The 15,880-nt window shown below is 38.8% G+C and overlaps 1 protein-coding gene across 1 annotated transcript in view; it reads left to right on the forward strand.

The window, feature by feature from the left end:
- Positions 1-15,880, forward strand: part of CFAP47 (cilia and flagella associated protein 47) — a 533,433-nt gene that overhangs the window by 505,687 nt on the left and 11,866 nt on the right. Inside the window, 1 exon segment of the mRNA XM_032618881.1 lies at positions 13,324-13,495. Within this exon segment, the coding sequence (XP_032474772.1) occupies positions 13,324-13,495 (172 nt within the window).

Below are 15,880 nucleotides of genomic sequence, written 5' to 3' on the forward strand. Positions count from 1 at the left end.
TCAGAAGTGTTAGATATTACCATTATTATCATTTAAAGCTCTGTTTGGGCATTCTCTGACAGTGATGTAACTAGAGGGCCCGTCTTCGGTCACTGACAAATGACATGTTGAGATGGAAACATGATTCTTTCAATGTCATTCAGTGGGTTTTGTCATTAATACACAAAAGAATATTCTATCAAAAAAGAAAGTACAAAAATGTGGTACCTAAATCTTAGAGTCTGAAATTGGGTGCTAATTGCTAAAAGGTTAGATAAAATATTTATGTTACAAGAAGTTCCTTTATCTTTTATTTCTGGTTTCTTGTTTAAAATGAAACATGTAAGAAGAGCATCAGCTATGTGGCCACTTTCTTCCTTTAATTTTCATTTTGTAGTTTACTGTGCTTGCAGTTGTATAAAAGGACCATGCAGTTATTTTAAGTTAATCAAAATGTTTGGTCTATTAAATGACCTTATGAAAGTGCAGTAAAGCATGTAAATGAAATACCCCTTCAAAAAGGTACACAATTTTGTAAAAAAATAATAAGAATGTGCAGACGGCACATTCTTCATTATCTGTTCAAAGAAAATAGCTTTAGGTAGTTTATCCAGTATCCTCTTTTCTTTGAATACCTGGTTGTCGTCATCCTATTTCAGATTTGTCTTCAGTACTCCATTCATTCCTTGTATGATTACTATGTTCTTTCAAACAAATGTAGATGCCTGTTATTAATGAAGAGACAACTATAGAAATTTAGGGAAGGGACATGAATAATATTGTTCTTTATACTTTGATATTCATTTCTATATCATTGAGACATTTTGGTTCGGTTTACTATGAAACGTATTTCTTACAGATTAAAATATATATGGTATAAAATACATAATTTCAAAGTACATTTTGCAAATAAATTGGTTAAAATTCAGTAATTTTTGATTATTTATCATATTTAATCAAGCATTCTCTTTTTTAAAATTACTAATATTCTTCCACATTGAATAAAATGCAGTCATTGCCCTGAGAAAATTCACCCAAGTAATAGGCACCCTTGGCCAACATAGTGCCCATTGCATGATTTATGGGCATCATGATACAAGCACTAGATTGAATGATAATTATGCAGGCATAATATCTGGATGGAGACATACCCCTCTTATTCAATATAATGACCTTGCTGTCATACCCAAATGATTATTACCATCATTATTTTATGAGACAGTAGATGATCAATAGATAGATAGAAAGATATAGATATAGATATCTCATATTCTACAATTCTCTGAAACCTGTTTGATTAAATATTTTGTATGTATCAATATGTTAAGGGTATGAATACAGTACTGAAGTGATAAGCTCATGATTCTAGTTACCAGTCAGGACTGCTCATGTAGCTGCCACTTCACACATCACAGGGCATTGCTTGAGCTTAATCTACATCTTCCTCTCACCCTTGTGAAAGTCACCACATGGCCTGAACTACTGCAGAAACTTCATTACCTTCTCTCCTAATCCCATTTTGCTCAATTTACCATTCAACGATCACATCACTTCCATACTTAAAACATTCAGTAGGCTCTTGTTATTCTTAGAAGTCCCAAATCGTCACTGTACCCTGCATGGTCTTGCCTATTTTGCCCATTTCATCTCTTGACAAGTTCTTCCTACTCCCTTTTGCTCCACCTGCTTAAGTCCTTTCTCAAATGAGCCAAGGTGGTTTCCACCATGGAAAAATTCCCCATGCTGCTCTGATGCCTAGGAGGCATTTACTTTCTCTCTACATCCAGGAAACCCTTATCGCCTTTCAACTTTGGTGTACTGGTCACCTCCTCAGGACCTTAGAAGTCAAGTTCCCAGGACCTTTGCTCTCATAGTCTCTTCTGCTTCTCCATAGTAGCCGTTATCACAGTAGTCATTTAAAAACTAGTGATATAATTGGTAGTTTATTGGCAGTTTTTCCCTCCCAATCATAAAGTTCCACGAGGACAAGAACCTTATTTGTCATTTCAAGGAAAGCTTTCAATTATTATTCATTGAATGAATAAAGAAATGAAAATATAAATGATAAGAAAAACGTTTTTAAAGTCTGTTTAGATGTTGGCTGTGGAAACAAAATTATCTGCCTCATATTCATGAATTTAGCCGTAGCTAGGAAGTTTTACTGGGGCAAATTCTACAGGTCTTAGTGAGCAGTTTATGAAAATCATCAGAGAATGGGAGACCATTGAAAATGGGAAGTGCTTTTAGACAAGCCTGTGATAACCATTATATATTGTAAAATACAAAAAAAAAAGGTTAGTAAATATTTCAGTACCTGTTAAAACACAATTGAAATTAAATATATATTTATCCTATTAATTTCATGAGTTCAAGTCTTTTTTTTTTTAACATCTTTATTGGAGTATAATTGCTTTACAATTGTGTGTTAGTTTCTGCTTTATAACAAAGTGAATCAATTATACATATACATATGTTCCCATATCTCTTCCCTCTTGCATCTCCCTCCCTCCCACCCTCCCTATCCCACCCCTCTAGGTGGTCACAAAGCACCGAGGTGATCTCCCTGTGCTTGCGGCTGCTTCCCACTAGCTATCTATTTTATGTTTGGTAGTGTATATATATGTCCATGCCACGCTCTCACTTTGTCCCAGCTTGCCCTTCCCCATCCCCATATCCTCAAGTCCATTCTCTAGTAGGTCTGTGTCTTTATTCCCGTCTTACCCCTAGGTTCTTCGTGACATTTTTTTTTCTTAGATTCCATATATATGTGTTAGCATACGGTATTTGTCTTTCTCTTTCTGACTTACTTCACTCTGTATGACAGACTCTAGGTCCATCCACCTCACCACAAATAACTCAATTTCATTTCTTTTTATGGCTGAGTAATATTCCATTGTATACATGTGCCACATCTTCTTTATCCATTCATTCGTTGATGGACACTTAGGTTGCTTCCATCTCCTGGCTATTGTAAATAGAGCTGCAATGAACCTTTTAGTACATGACTCTTTTTGAATTATGGTTTTCTCAGGGTATATGCCCAGTAGTGGGATTGCTGGGTCGTATGGTAGTTCTATTTTTAGTTTTTTTTTTTTTTTTTAAACATCTTTATTGGGGTATAATTGCTTTACAATGGTGTGTTAGTTTCTGCTTTATAACAAAGTGAATCAGCTATACATATACATATGTTCCCATATGTCTTCCCTCTTGCGTCTCCCTCCCTCCCACTCTCCCCATCCCACCCTTCCAGGCTGTCACAAAGCACCGAGCCAATATCCCTGTGCCTTGCGGCTGCTTCCCCCCAGCTATCTACCTTACTACGTTTGTTAGTGTGTATATGTCCATGACTCTTCTCGCCCTATCAAAACTCACCCTTCCCCCTCCCCATATCCTCAAGTCCGTTCTCCAGTAGGTCTGCGTCTTTATTCCTGTCTTACCCCTAGGTTCTTCATGACATTTTTTTCCCTTAAATTCCATATATATGTGTTAGCATACGGTATTTGTCCTTTTCTTTCTGACTTACTTCACTCTGTATGACAGACTCTAGGTCTATCCATCTCATTACAAATAGCTCAATTTCATTTCTTTTTAAGGCTGAGTAATATTCCATTGTGTATATGTGCCACATCTTCTTTATCCATTCGTCCGATGATGGGCGCTTAGGTTGTTTCCATCTCCGGGCTATTGTAAATAGAGCTGCAATGAACATTTTGGTACATGACTCTTTTTGAATTTTGGTTTTCTCAGGGTATATGCCCAGTAGTGGGATTGCTGGGTCATATGGTAATTCTATTTGTAGTTCTTTAAGGAACCTCCATACTGTTCTCCATAGTGGCTGAACCATTTCACATTCCACCAGCAGTGCAAGAGTGTCCCCTTTTCTCCACACCCTCTCCAGCATTTATTGTTTCTAGATTTTTTGATGATGGCCATTCTGACTGGTGTGAGATGATATCTCATTGTAGTTTTGATTTGCATTTCTCTAATGATTAATGATGTTGAGCATTCTTTCATGTGTTTGTTGGCATTCTGTATATCTTCTTTGGAGAAATGTCTATTTAGGTCTTCTGCCCATTTTTGGATGGGGTTGTTTGTTTTTTTGTTATTGAGCTGCATGAGCTGCTTGTAAATTTTGGAGATTAATCCTTTGTCAGTTGCTTCATTTGCAAATGTTTTCTCCCATTCTGAGGGTTGTCTTTTGGTCTTGGTTATGGTTTCCTTTGCTGTGCAAAAGCTTTGAAGTTTCATTAGGTCCCATTTGTTTATTTTTGTTTTTATTTCCATTACTCTAGGAGGTGGGTCAGAAAGGATCTTGCTGTGATTTATGTAATAGAGTGTTCTTCCTATGTTTTCTTCTAAGAGTTTGATAGTTTCTGGCCTTACATTTAGGTCTTTAATCCATTTTGAGCTTATTTTTGTGTATGGTGTTAGGGAGTGATCTAATCTCATACTTTTACATGTACCTGTCCAGTTTTCCCAGCACCATTTATTGAAGAGGCTGTCCTTTCTCCACTGTACATTCCTGCCTCTTTTATCAAAGATAAGGTGTCCATATGTGCGTGGGTTTATCTCTGGGCTTTCTATCCTGTTCCACTGATCTATCTTTCTGTTTTTGTGCCAGTACCATACTGTCTTGATTACTGTTGCTTTGTAGTATAGTCTGAAGTCAGGGAGCCTGATTCCTCCAGCTCCTTTTTTCGTTCTCAAGATTGCTTTGGCTATTCGGGGTCTTTTGTGTTTCCATACAAATTGCGAAATTTTTTGTTCTAGTTCTGTGAAAAATGCCAGTGGTAGTTTGATAGGGATTGCATTGAATCTGTAGATTGCTTTGGGTAGTAGAGTCATTTTCACAATGTTGATTCTTCCCATCCAAGAACATGGTATATCTCTCCATCTATTTGTATCATCTTTAATTTCTTTCATCAGTGTCTTATAATTTTCTGCATACAGGTCTTTCGTATCCTTAGGTAGGTTTATTCCTAGATATTTTATTCTTTTTGTTGCAATGGTAAATGGGAGTGTTTTCTTGATTTCACTTTCAGATTTTTCATCATTAGTATATAGGAATGCCAGAGATTTCTGTGCATTAATTTTGTATCCTGCTACTTTACCAAATTCATTGATTAGCTCTAGTAGTTTTCTGGTAGCATCTTTAGGATTCTCTATGTATAGTATCATGTCATCTGCAAACAGTGACAGCTTTACTTCTTCTTTTCCGATTTGGATTCCTTTTATTTCCTTTTCTTCTCTGATTGCTGTGGCTAAAACTTCCAAAACTATGTTGAATAAGAGTGGTGAGAGTGGGCAACCTTGTCTTGTTCCTGATCTTAGTGGAAATGCTTTCAGTTTTTCACCATTGAGGATGATGTTTGCTGTGGGCTTGTCATATATGGCCTTTATTATGTTGAGGAAAGTTCCCTCTATGCCTACTTTCTGGAGGGTTTTTATCATAAATGGGTGTTGAATTTTGTCGAAAGCTTTCTCTGCATCTATTGAGATGATCATATGGTTTTTCTCCTTCAATTTGTTAATATGGTTTATCACATTGATAGATTTGCATATATTGAAGAATCCTTGCATTCCTGGAATAAACCCCACTTGATCATGGTGTATGATCCTTTTAATGTGCTGTTGGATTCTGTTTGCTAGTATTTTGTTGAGGATTTTTGCATCTATGTTCATCAGTGATATTGGCCTGTAGTTTTCTTTCTTTGTGACATCCTTGTCTGGTTTTGGTATCAAGGTGATGGTGGCCTCGTAGAAGGAATTTGGGAGTGTTCCTCCCTCTGCTATATTTTGGAAGAGTTCGAGAAGGATAGGTGTTAGCTCTTCTCTAAACGTTTGATAGAATTCACCTGTGAAGCCATCTGGTCCTGGGCTTTTGTTTGTTGGAAGGTTTTTAATCACAGTTTCAATTTCAGTGCTTGTGATTGGTCTGTTCATATTTTCTATTTCTTCCTGATTCAGTCTTGGCAGGTTGTGCATTTCTAAGAATTTGTCCATTTCTTCCAGATTGTCCATTTTATTGGCATAGAGTTGCTTGTAGTAATCTCTCATGATTTTTTTTTATTTCTGCAGTGTCAGTTGTTACTTCTCCTTTTTCATTTCTAATTCTATTGATTTGAGTCTTCTCCCTTTTTTTCTTGATGAGTCTGGCTAGCGGTTTATCTATTTTGTTTATCTTCTCAAAGAACCAGCTTTTAGTTTTATTGATCTTTGCTATCGTCTCCTTCATTTCTTTTTCATTTATTTCTGATCTGATTTTTATGATTTCTTTCCTTCTGCTAGCTTTGGGGTTTTTTTGTTCTTCTTTCTCTAATTGCTTGAGGTGCAAGGTTAGGTTGTTTATTCGAGATGTTTCCTGCTTCTTAAGGTGGGCTTGTATTGCTATAAACTTCCCCCTTAGAACTGCTTTTGCTGCATCCCATAGGTTTTGGGTCGTTGTGTCTCCATTGTCATTTGTTTCTAGGTATTATTTTATTTCCTCTTTGATTTCTTCAGTGATCACTTCATTATTAAGTAGTGTATTGTTTAGCCTCCATGTGTTTGTATTTTTTACAGATCTTTTCCTGTAATTTATATCTAGTCTCATGGCATTGTGGTCAGAAAAGATACTTGATACAATTTCAGTTTTCTTAAATTTACCAAGGCTTGATTTGTGACCCAAGATATGATCTATCCTGGAGAATGTTCCATGAGCACTTGAGAAAAATGTGTATTCTGTTGTTTTTGGATGGAGTGTCCTATAAATATCAATTAAGTCCATCTTGTTTAATGTATCATTTAAAGCTTGTGTTTCCTTATTTATTTTCATTTTGGATGATCTGTCCATGGGTGAAAGTGGGGTGTTAAAGTCCCCTACTATGAATGTGTTACTGTCGATCTCCCCTTTTATGGTTGTTAGTATTTGCCTTATGTATTGAGGTGCTCCTATGTTGGGTGCATAAATATCTACAATTGTTATATCTTCTTCTTGGATCGATCCCTTGATCATTATGTAGTGTCCTTCTTTGTCCCTTTTAATAGTCCTTATTTTAAAGTCTATTGTGTCTGATATGAGAATTGCTACTCCAGCTTTCTTTTGGTTTCCATTTGCATGGAATATCTTTTTCCATCCCCTTACTTTCAGTCTGTATGTGTCTCTAGGTCTGAAGTGGGTCTCTTGTAGACAGCATATATAAGGGTCTTGTTTTTGTATCCATTCAGCCAATCTGTGTCTTTTGGTGGGAGCATTTAGTCCATTTACATTTAAGGTAATTATCGATATGTATGTTCCTATTTCCATTTTCTATATTGTTTTGGGTTCGCTACTATAGGTCGTTTCCTTCTCTTGTGTTTCGTGTCTAGAGAAGTTCCTTTAGCATTTGTTGTAAAGCTGGTTTGGTGGTGCTGAACTCTCTCAGCTTTTGCTTGTCTGTAAAGGTTTTAATTTCTCCATCAAATGTGAATGAGATCCTTGCTGGGTAGAGTAGTCTTGGTTGCAGGCTTTTCTCCTTCATCACTTTCAGTATGTCCTGCCACTCCCTTCTGGCTTGTAGGATTTCTGCTGAGAGATCAGCTGTTAACCTTATGGGGATTCCCTTGTGTGTTATTTGTTGTTTTTCCCTTGCTGCTTTTAATATGCTTTCTTTGTATTTAATTTTTGACAGTTTGATTAATATGTGTCTTGGCGTGTTTCTCCTTGTATTTATCCTGTATGGGACTCTCTGTGCTTCCTGGACTTGATTAACTATTTCCTTTCCCATATTAGGGAAGTTTTCAACTATAATCTCTTCAAATATTTTCTCAGTCCCTTTCTTTCTTTCTTCTTCTTCTGGAACCCCTATAATTCGAATGTTGGTGCATTTCATGTTGTCCCAGAGGTCTCTGAGACTGTCCTCAGTTCTTTTCATTCTTTTTTCTTTATTCTGCTCTGCAGTAGTTATTTCCACTACTTTATCTTCCAGGTCACTTATCCGTTCTTCTGCCTCAGTTATTCTGCTATTGATCCTATCTAGATTGGTTTTAATTTCATTTATTGCATTGTTCATCGTTGCTTGTTTCATCTTTAGTTCTTGTAGGTCCTTGTTAACTGTTTCTTGCATTTTGTCCATTCTACTTCCAAGATTTCGGATCATCCTTACTATCATTATTCTGAATTCTTTTTCAGGTAGATTGCCTATTTCCTCTTCATTTGTTAGGTCTGGTGGGTTTTTATCTTGTTCCTTCATCTGCTGTGTGTTTTTCTGTCTTCTCATTTTGCTTATCTTACTGTGTTTGGGGTCTCCTTTTTGCAGGCTGCACGTTCGTAGTTCCCGTTGTTTTTGATGTCTGTCTCCAGTGGCTAAGGTTGTTTCAGTGGGTTGTGTAGGCTTCCTGGTGGAGGGGACTAGTGCCTGTGTTGTGTTGGATGAGGCTGGATCTTGTCTCTCTAGTGGGCAGGTTCACGTCTGGTGGTGTGTTTTGGGGTGTCTGTGGCCTTATTATGATTTTAGGCAGCCTCTCTGCTAATGGGTGGGGTTGTGTTCCTGTTTTGCTAGTTGTTTGGCATAGGTTGTCCAGCACTGTGGCTTGCTGGTCGTTGAGTGAAGCTGGGTGCTGGTGTTAAGATGGAGGTCTCTGGGAGATTTCCACCGTTTAATATTATGTGGAGCTGGGAGGTCTCTTGTTGACCAGTGTCCTGAAGTTGGCTCTCCTACCTCAGAGGCAGAGCCCTGACTCCTGGCTGGAGCACCAAGAACCTTTCATCCACACGGCTCAGAATAAAAGGGAGAAAAAGTAGAGAGAATTAGTAGAAGTATGAGTAAAGAAAGAAGGAAATGAGGAAAGGAAGGAAGGAAGAAAGAAGCAAAGAAGGAAAGAAAGGAGGGAGGGAGGGAGGGAGGGAGGAAGGAAGGAAGGAGGGAAAGAAGGAAAAAAGACAGAAAGATGATACAGTAAAAATAAAATAAAGTATAATATAGTTATTGAATTAAAAAATATTTAGAAAAAAAAAAAAGGGACGGATAGAACCTTAGGACAAATGTTGGAAGCAAAGCTATACAGAGAAAATCTTACACAGAAGCATACACATACACCTTCACAAAAAGAGGTAAAGGGGGAAAAATCATAAATCCTGCTCCCAGAGACCACCTCCTCAATTTGGGGTGATTCGTTGTCTAAAGGAGGGAAGGAAGGAAGGAAAGAAAGAAAGAACGAAGGTAAAGTATAATAAAGTTATTACAATTAAACTTAATTATTAAGAATTTTTTAAAAAAATCATGGACGGATAGAGCCCTAGGACAAATGGTGGAAGCAAGAGTATACAGACAAGATCTCACACAGAAGCATACACGTACACATTCACAAAAAGAGGAAAAGGGAAAAAAATCATAGATCTCGCTCCTAAATTCCCCCTCTTCAATTTGGGATCATTCCTTGTCTATTCAGGTATTCCACAGATGCAGGGTATATCAAGTTGATTGTGGAGCTTTAATCCGCTGCTTCTGTGGCTGCTGGGAGAGATTTCCCTTTCTCTTCTTTGTTCTCACAGCTCACAGGAGCTCAGCTTTGGATATGGCCCTGCCTCTGCGTGTAGGTCGCTGGAGGGCGTCTGTTTTTTCGCTCAGACAGGACGGGGTTAAAGGAGCCGCTGATTCGGGGCCTCCGGCTCACTCAGGCCGGGGGTTGGGGGATGGGGGAAGGAGGGGCACTGCGTGCGGGGCGGGCCTGCGGCGGCAGAGGCAGCGTGACGTTGCGGCAGAGGCCGGTGTGACGTTGCACCAGCCTGAGGCCCGCCGTGCGTTGTCCCGGGGAAGTTGTCCCTGGATCCCGGGAACCTGGCAGTGGCGGGCTGCACAGGCTCCGCGGAAGAGGGGTGTGGAGAGTGACCTGTGCTCGCACACAGGCCCCTTGGTGGCGGCAGCAGCAGCCTTAGCGTCTCCCGCCCGTCTCTGGGGTTTGCACTTTTAGCCGCGGCTCGCGCCTGTCTTTGGGGTTCGCGCTTTTAGCAGCGGCTCGCGCCCGTCTCTGGAGATCCTTTAAGCAGCGCTCTTAAACCCCTCTCCTCGCGCACCAGGAAACAAAGAGGGAAGAAAAAGTCTCTTGCCTCTTCGGCAGGTGCAGGCTTTTCCCCGAACTCCCTCCCGGCTAGTCGTGGTGCACTAACCCCTTCAGGCTATGTTCAAGCCGCCAACCCCAGTCCTCTCCCTGAGCTCCGTCCAAAACCAAAACCCGAGCCTCAGCTCGCAGCCCCGCCCGCCCCGGCGGGTGAGCAGACAAGCCTCTCGGGTTGGTGAGTGCCGGTCGGCACCGATCGTCTGTGCAGGAATCTCCCCGCTTTGCCCTCCGCACCCGTCGCTGTGCACTACTCCGCGGTCCCGAAACTCCCCCCTCCGCCTCCCGCAGTCTCCGCCCGCGGAGGGGCTTCCTAGTGTGTGGAAACTTTTCCTCCTTCACAGCTCCCTCCCACTGGTGCAGGTGCCGTCCTTATTCTTTTGTCTCTGTTTTTTCTTTTGCCCTACCCAGGTAGGTGGGGAGTTTCTTGCCTTTTGGGAGGTCTGAGGTCTTCTGCCAGCCTTCAGTAGGAGTTCTGTAGGAGTTGTTCCACGTGTGGATGTATTTCTGGTGTATCCGTGAGGAGGAAGGCGATCTCCGCGTCTTACTCTTCCGCCATCTTCAAGGTCCCCCCCTATTTTTAGTTTTTTAAGGAACCTCCATATTGTTCTCCATAGTGGCTGTACCAATTCACATTCCCACCAGCAGTGCAAGAGTGTTCCCTTTTCTCCACACCCTCTCCAGCATTTATTGTTTCTAGATTTTTTGACAGCAAGATCCTTTTTGACCCACCTCCTAGAGAAATGGAAATAAAAACAAAAGTAAACAAATGGGACCTAATGAAACTTAAAAGCTTTTGCACAGCAAAGGAAACCATAAACAAGACCAAAAGACAACCCTCAGAATGGGAGAAAATATTTGCAAATGAAGCAACTGACAAAGGATTAATCTCCAAGATTTACAAGCAGCTCATGCAGATCAATAACAAACAACCCAACCCAAAAATGGGCAGAAGACCTAAATAGACATTTCTCCAAAGAAGATATACAGATTGCCAAGAAACACATGAAAGAATGCTCAACATCATTAATTATTAGAGAAATGCAAATCAAAACTACAATGAGATATCATCTCACACCAGTCAGAATGGCCATCATCAAGTGTCTTTTTAAGGGACTGCTAAAAAAAGGACAGAATTTTCCTCCTGTATTTGTTACAGTAGTCCCAAGAACTGTTGACCTGTAACTTTGAAATTACAAACTGTATTAAGAGCAGCTTCATTTATTTAGATATTTTTTTAGAAATGTGCAATTACTCTCTTAAAGTTATGAGCTATGTTTGTCATGAGTGATTAATTTTATACAACAATCAGATGATAATTAATTTACACTGGCCTCACTGATTTAGCTCTTATCAACCATGTCCACATAAAAGTACTATACAGATTCTCTTCCACTTAGCAAAAGGCATGTTTTTAACTTGATAATATGACTTTTCAAGTAAAATGCAGAGACTCTATTATGATAGCTTCAAGACACGATACAGAATGTCAGTTTACGATTTTGTACAACCCAATTCTGTCCCTCTCCCTTAGGTGCTAGTATCAACATATTCGAGTTACAGGTAAGGGGGATATGTGTAGTTTGAAAAAATTATGTGTAGTTTGAAAGAATTCCTAGTTGCCTCACCCCCTGTCCCTTGCAGATAATCATCTCTGTTTTTTGTACCAGTGGGTTTTCTTATGATTGGAATTATGACATCCATAGAGACGATTCCCCACAAGGGGTTCCATGCTTCTGAAACTAAATTTAGCTTCTCGTTTCCTATCTTGATTCTAACACAGCCATTCCCATAAAGGCTTCAATAATTAAGCAGAAACAGATGCAAATCTCAACTACATACAGTATTTACTTTGAAAAATATGTCATTTGAATGCAGTGGAAATTTCATCTCCCACTAAACACTCTAAAATTCTTAAATACTGCTTCTCTGTATGGAATGCTGCTTCCTATACATTTCCATATCCTGTCCCCAAAACAAATAGACACATTAAAGTAGACATGTTGATTTTGCTACAACAAAAAATGGTTATTGATAGGAACAACAGTTGCCGATTTTGTCAACAGGATGAGAACTAGCAATTCAGGAGGTCAGAGATTTATTTTTACACGTGGAAAAAAAAAGATCTTGTAAGGGTGTGGGTCAGTCAGTTATTTTACATTAATAAGGTTTGCTGAGTAATCATTAAATGTGACTCAGGCTTGTTACAGCCAAGCTATTTTTCAGAGTTCTGTGGCAGAAATTATAATCAGTTACTTCTGAAAGGTGGTCTGGTTTCTGTTAGGATTGCTTAGAGGTGGCTGTCAGTTCTGTGAATCCAAGGATCACGTTTACCTTTACACACTAGAGACAGACTTTAGAAATTAGCTCAGCTGTGGACCAGGTCAAGTCATGGTTCTCTGGAGCTCTCTTCCATGATCTATATGCAACAAACTTCTTGATTTGCAAGTTGGGCTCCTTAGATGGACATGGAGCATAAATATAATAAATGATTGTGCTTCTCTTCTACATGCCAGTCTTGAATTTAAGATATTTTTCACATGTACCTAACAAAACCCTGCTATAATTAACTTTCCTCTGGTAACCTACTGGTTAAGAAAATACAGTTAACCATATTGTCTATAATAACCCAAGACTAATGAAGAACTCTCTCGTATTAAACTTTACCAGGGAATTCCCTGGTGGTCCAGTAGTTAGGACTCCACATTTTCACCGCTGAGGGCACAGGTTCAATCCCTGGTCCGGGAATTAAGATCCCGCAAGCCGTGCAATGTGGCCAAAAAATAAAAAATAAAATATACCAGTGTTTGAAAATCCTGCCCTAATAGACTGGGATGAAGTTTTAATATTGTTTGAACTTAATTCAAATCATTCTTTATAAATTACAAGTCTATAGGCTTTTAATATATTTTTTGTAGAGAGCACGTCATTATTTTTATTTTATAGTAAATATTGATTTTTAGTTTCCACTTGGCTATTTCTTGTTTTATAAGTCTGAATTTTAAGGATTTAAGATAGTGGGATTTAAGGATATGGGTGCATGTATTTTTTTTTTTTTTTATGTTCATTCATTTATTTACCTTTTAACAAAAGCATACTGAGTACTATTATATATCTGGTAATGCAATAGGTGTTATGAACACAAAGCTAAATAACATATACCATCTTCCTTCCTCTAAATACTTGTGCATGATTAATGCTGACATAATTGATTTTCAACCTATACATATTTAATCAAATTAAAATGCATTTTAATCTTAATTTTCTTAGATATACCTGTAAAACGTGAATTTGAATATGAAATTCAATTTGAATCTGAAGCCGTGAAGGCTAATTTGGAATCCTGCGTGACTTTATATTACATAAAAAAATCTTATAATATCAAGGCTGAAAGGGTAACATTGGTCTTCAGTCTGATATTTGCACCAAAGAAACCATTGAGGTAAACCTGCTTTCACCCCTATTTTCTTTCTTTCTTTTTTTTTTTTTTTTTGCAGTACGTGGGCCTCTCACTGTTGCATCCTCTCCCGTTGCGGAGCACAGGCTCCAGATGTGCAGGCTCAGCGGCCATGGCTCACAGGCCCAGCCGCTCCGCAGCATGTGGGATCTTCCCGGACCGGGGCACGAACCCGTGTCCCCTGCATTGGCAGGCGGACTCTCAACCACTGTGCCACCAGGGAAGCCTGTACATGACTCTTTTTGAATTATGGTTTTCTCAGGGTATATGCCCAGTAGCGGGATTGCTGGGTCGTATGGTAGTTCTATTTTTAGTTTTTTAAGGAACCTCCATACTGTTCTCCATAGTGGTTGTATCAATTTACATTCCGATCAACAGTGAAAGAGGGTTCCCTTTTCTCCACACCCTCTCCAGCATTTATTGTTTGTAGATGTTTTGATGATGGCCATTCTGACTGGTGTGAGGTGATACCTCATTATAGTTTTGATTTGCGTTTCTCTAATGACTAGTGATGTTGAACATCCTTTCGTGTGTTTGCTGGCAATCTGTATATCTTCTTTGGAGAAATGTCTTTTGAGGTCTTCTGCACATTTTTGCATTCAGTTGTCTCTGTTTTTGATATTGAGCTGCATGAGCTGCTTGTAAATTTTGGAGATTAATCCTTTGTCAGTTGCTTCATTGGCAAATCATTTCTCCCATTCTGAGGGTTGTCTTTTCATCTTGTTTATGGTTTCCTTTGCTGTGCAAAAGCTTTTAAGTTTCGTTAGGTCGAGTTTGTTTATTTGTATTTCCATTTCTCTAGGAAGTGGGTCAAAAAGGATCTTGCTATGATTTATGTCATAGAGTGTTCTGCCTATGTTTTCCTCTAAGAGTTTGATAGTGTCTGGCCTTACATTTAGGACTTTACTCCATTTTGAGTTTATTTTTGTGTATGGTGTTAGGGAGTGTTCTAATTTCATTCTTTTACATGTAGCTGTCCAGCTTTTCCTAGCACCACTTATCAAAGAGGCTGTCTTTTCTCCATTGTATATTCTTTCCTCCTTTTTCAAAAATAAGGTGACCATATGTGCGTGGGTTTATCTCTGGGCTTCCTATCCTGTTCCGTTGATCTATATCTCTGTTTTGGTGCCACTACAATATTGTCTTGATTACTGTAGCTTTGTAGTATAGTCTGAAGACAGGGAGCCTGATTCCTCCCGCTCCATTTTTCTTTCTCAAGATTTCTTTGGCTATTCGGAGTCTTTTGTGTTTCCATACAAATTGGGAAATTTTTTTGTTCTAGTTCTGTGAAAAATGCCATTGGTCGTTTGATAGGGATTGCATTGAATCTGTAGTATAGTCATTTCCACAATGTTGATTCTTCCAATCCAACAACATGGTATATCTCTCCATCTGTTTGCACCGTCTTTAATTTCTTTCATCAGTGTCTTATAATTTTCTGCATACAGGTCTTTTGTCTCCTTAGGTAGGTATGTTCCTAGGTATTTCATTCTTTTTGCTGCAATGGTAAATGGGAGTGTTTCCTTAACTTCTCTTTCAGAATTTTCATCATTAGTGTATAGGAAAGCAAGAGATTTCTGTGCATTAATTTTGTATTCTGCTACTGTACCAAATTCATTGATTAGCTCTAGTAGTTTTCTGGTAGCATCTTTAGGATTGTCTATGTATAGTATCATGTCATCTACAAACAGTGACAGCTTTACTTCTTCTTTTCTGATTTGGATTCCTTTTATTTCTTTTCCTTCTCTGATTGCTGTGGCTAAAACTTCCAAAACTATGTTGAATAATAGTGATGAGAGCGGACAACCTTGTCTTTTTCCTGATCTTAGAGGAAATGATTTCTGTTTTTCACCATTGAGAATGATGTTGGCTGTGGGTTTGTCATATATGGCCTTTATTATATTGAGGTAAGTTCCCTCTATGCCTACTTTCTGGAACGTTTTTATCATAAATGGGTGTTGAATTTTGTCAGAAACTTTTTCTGCATCGAGATGACCATATGGCTTTATCCTTCAATTTGTTAATATGGTGTATCATGTTGATTGATTTGCATATATTGAAGAATCCTTGTATTCCTGGTATAAACCTCACTTGATCATGGTGTATGATCCTTTTAATGTGCTGTTGGATTCTGTTTGCTAGTATTTTGTTGAGGATTTTTACATCTATGTTCATCAGTGATACTGGCCTGTAGTTTTCTTTCTTTGTGACATCTTTGTCTGGTTTTGGTATCAGGGTGATGGTGGCCTCGTAGAATGAGTTTGGGTGTGTTCCTCCCTCTGCTATATTTTGGAAGAGTTTGGAAAGGATAGGTGTTAGCTCTTCTCTAAATGTTTGACAGAATTCACCTGTGAAGCCATCTGTTCCTGG

This window comes from Phocoena sinus, chromosome X (assembly GCF_008692025.1).
Source record: "Phocoena sinus isolate mPhoSin1 chromosome X, mPhoSin1.pri, whole genome shotgun sequence".
Taxonomy (NCBI): Eukaryota; Metazoa; Chordata; class Mammalia; order Artiodactyla; family Phocoenidae; genus Phocoena; species Phocoena sinus.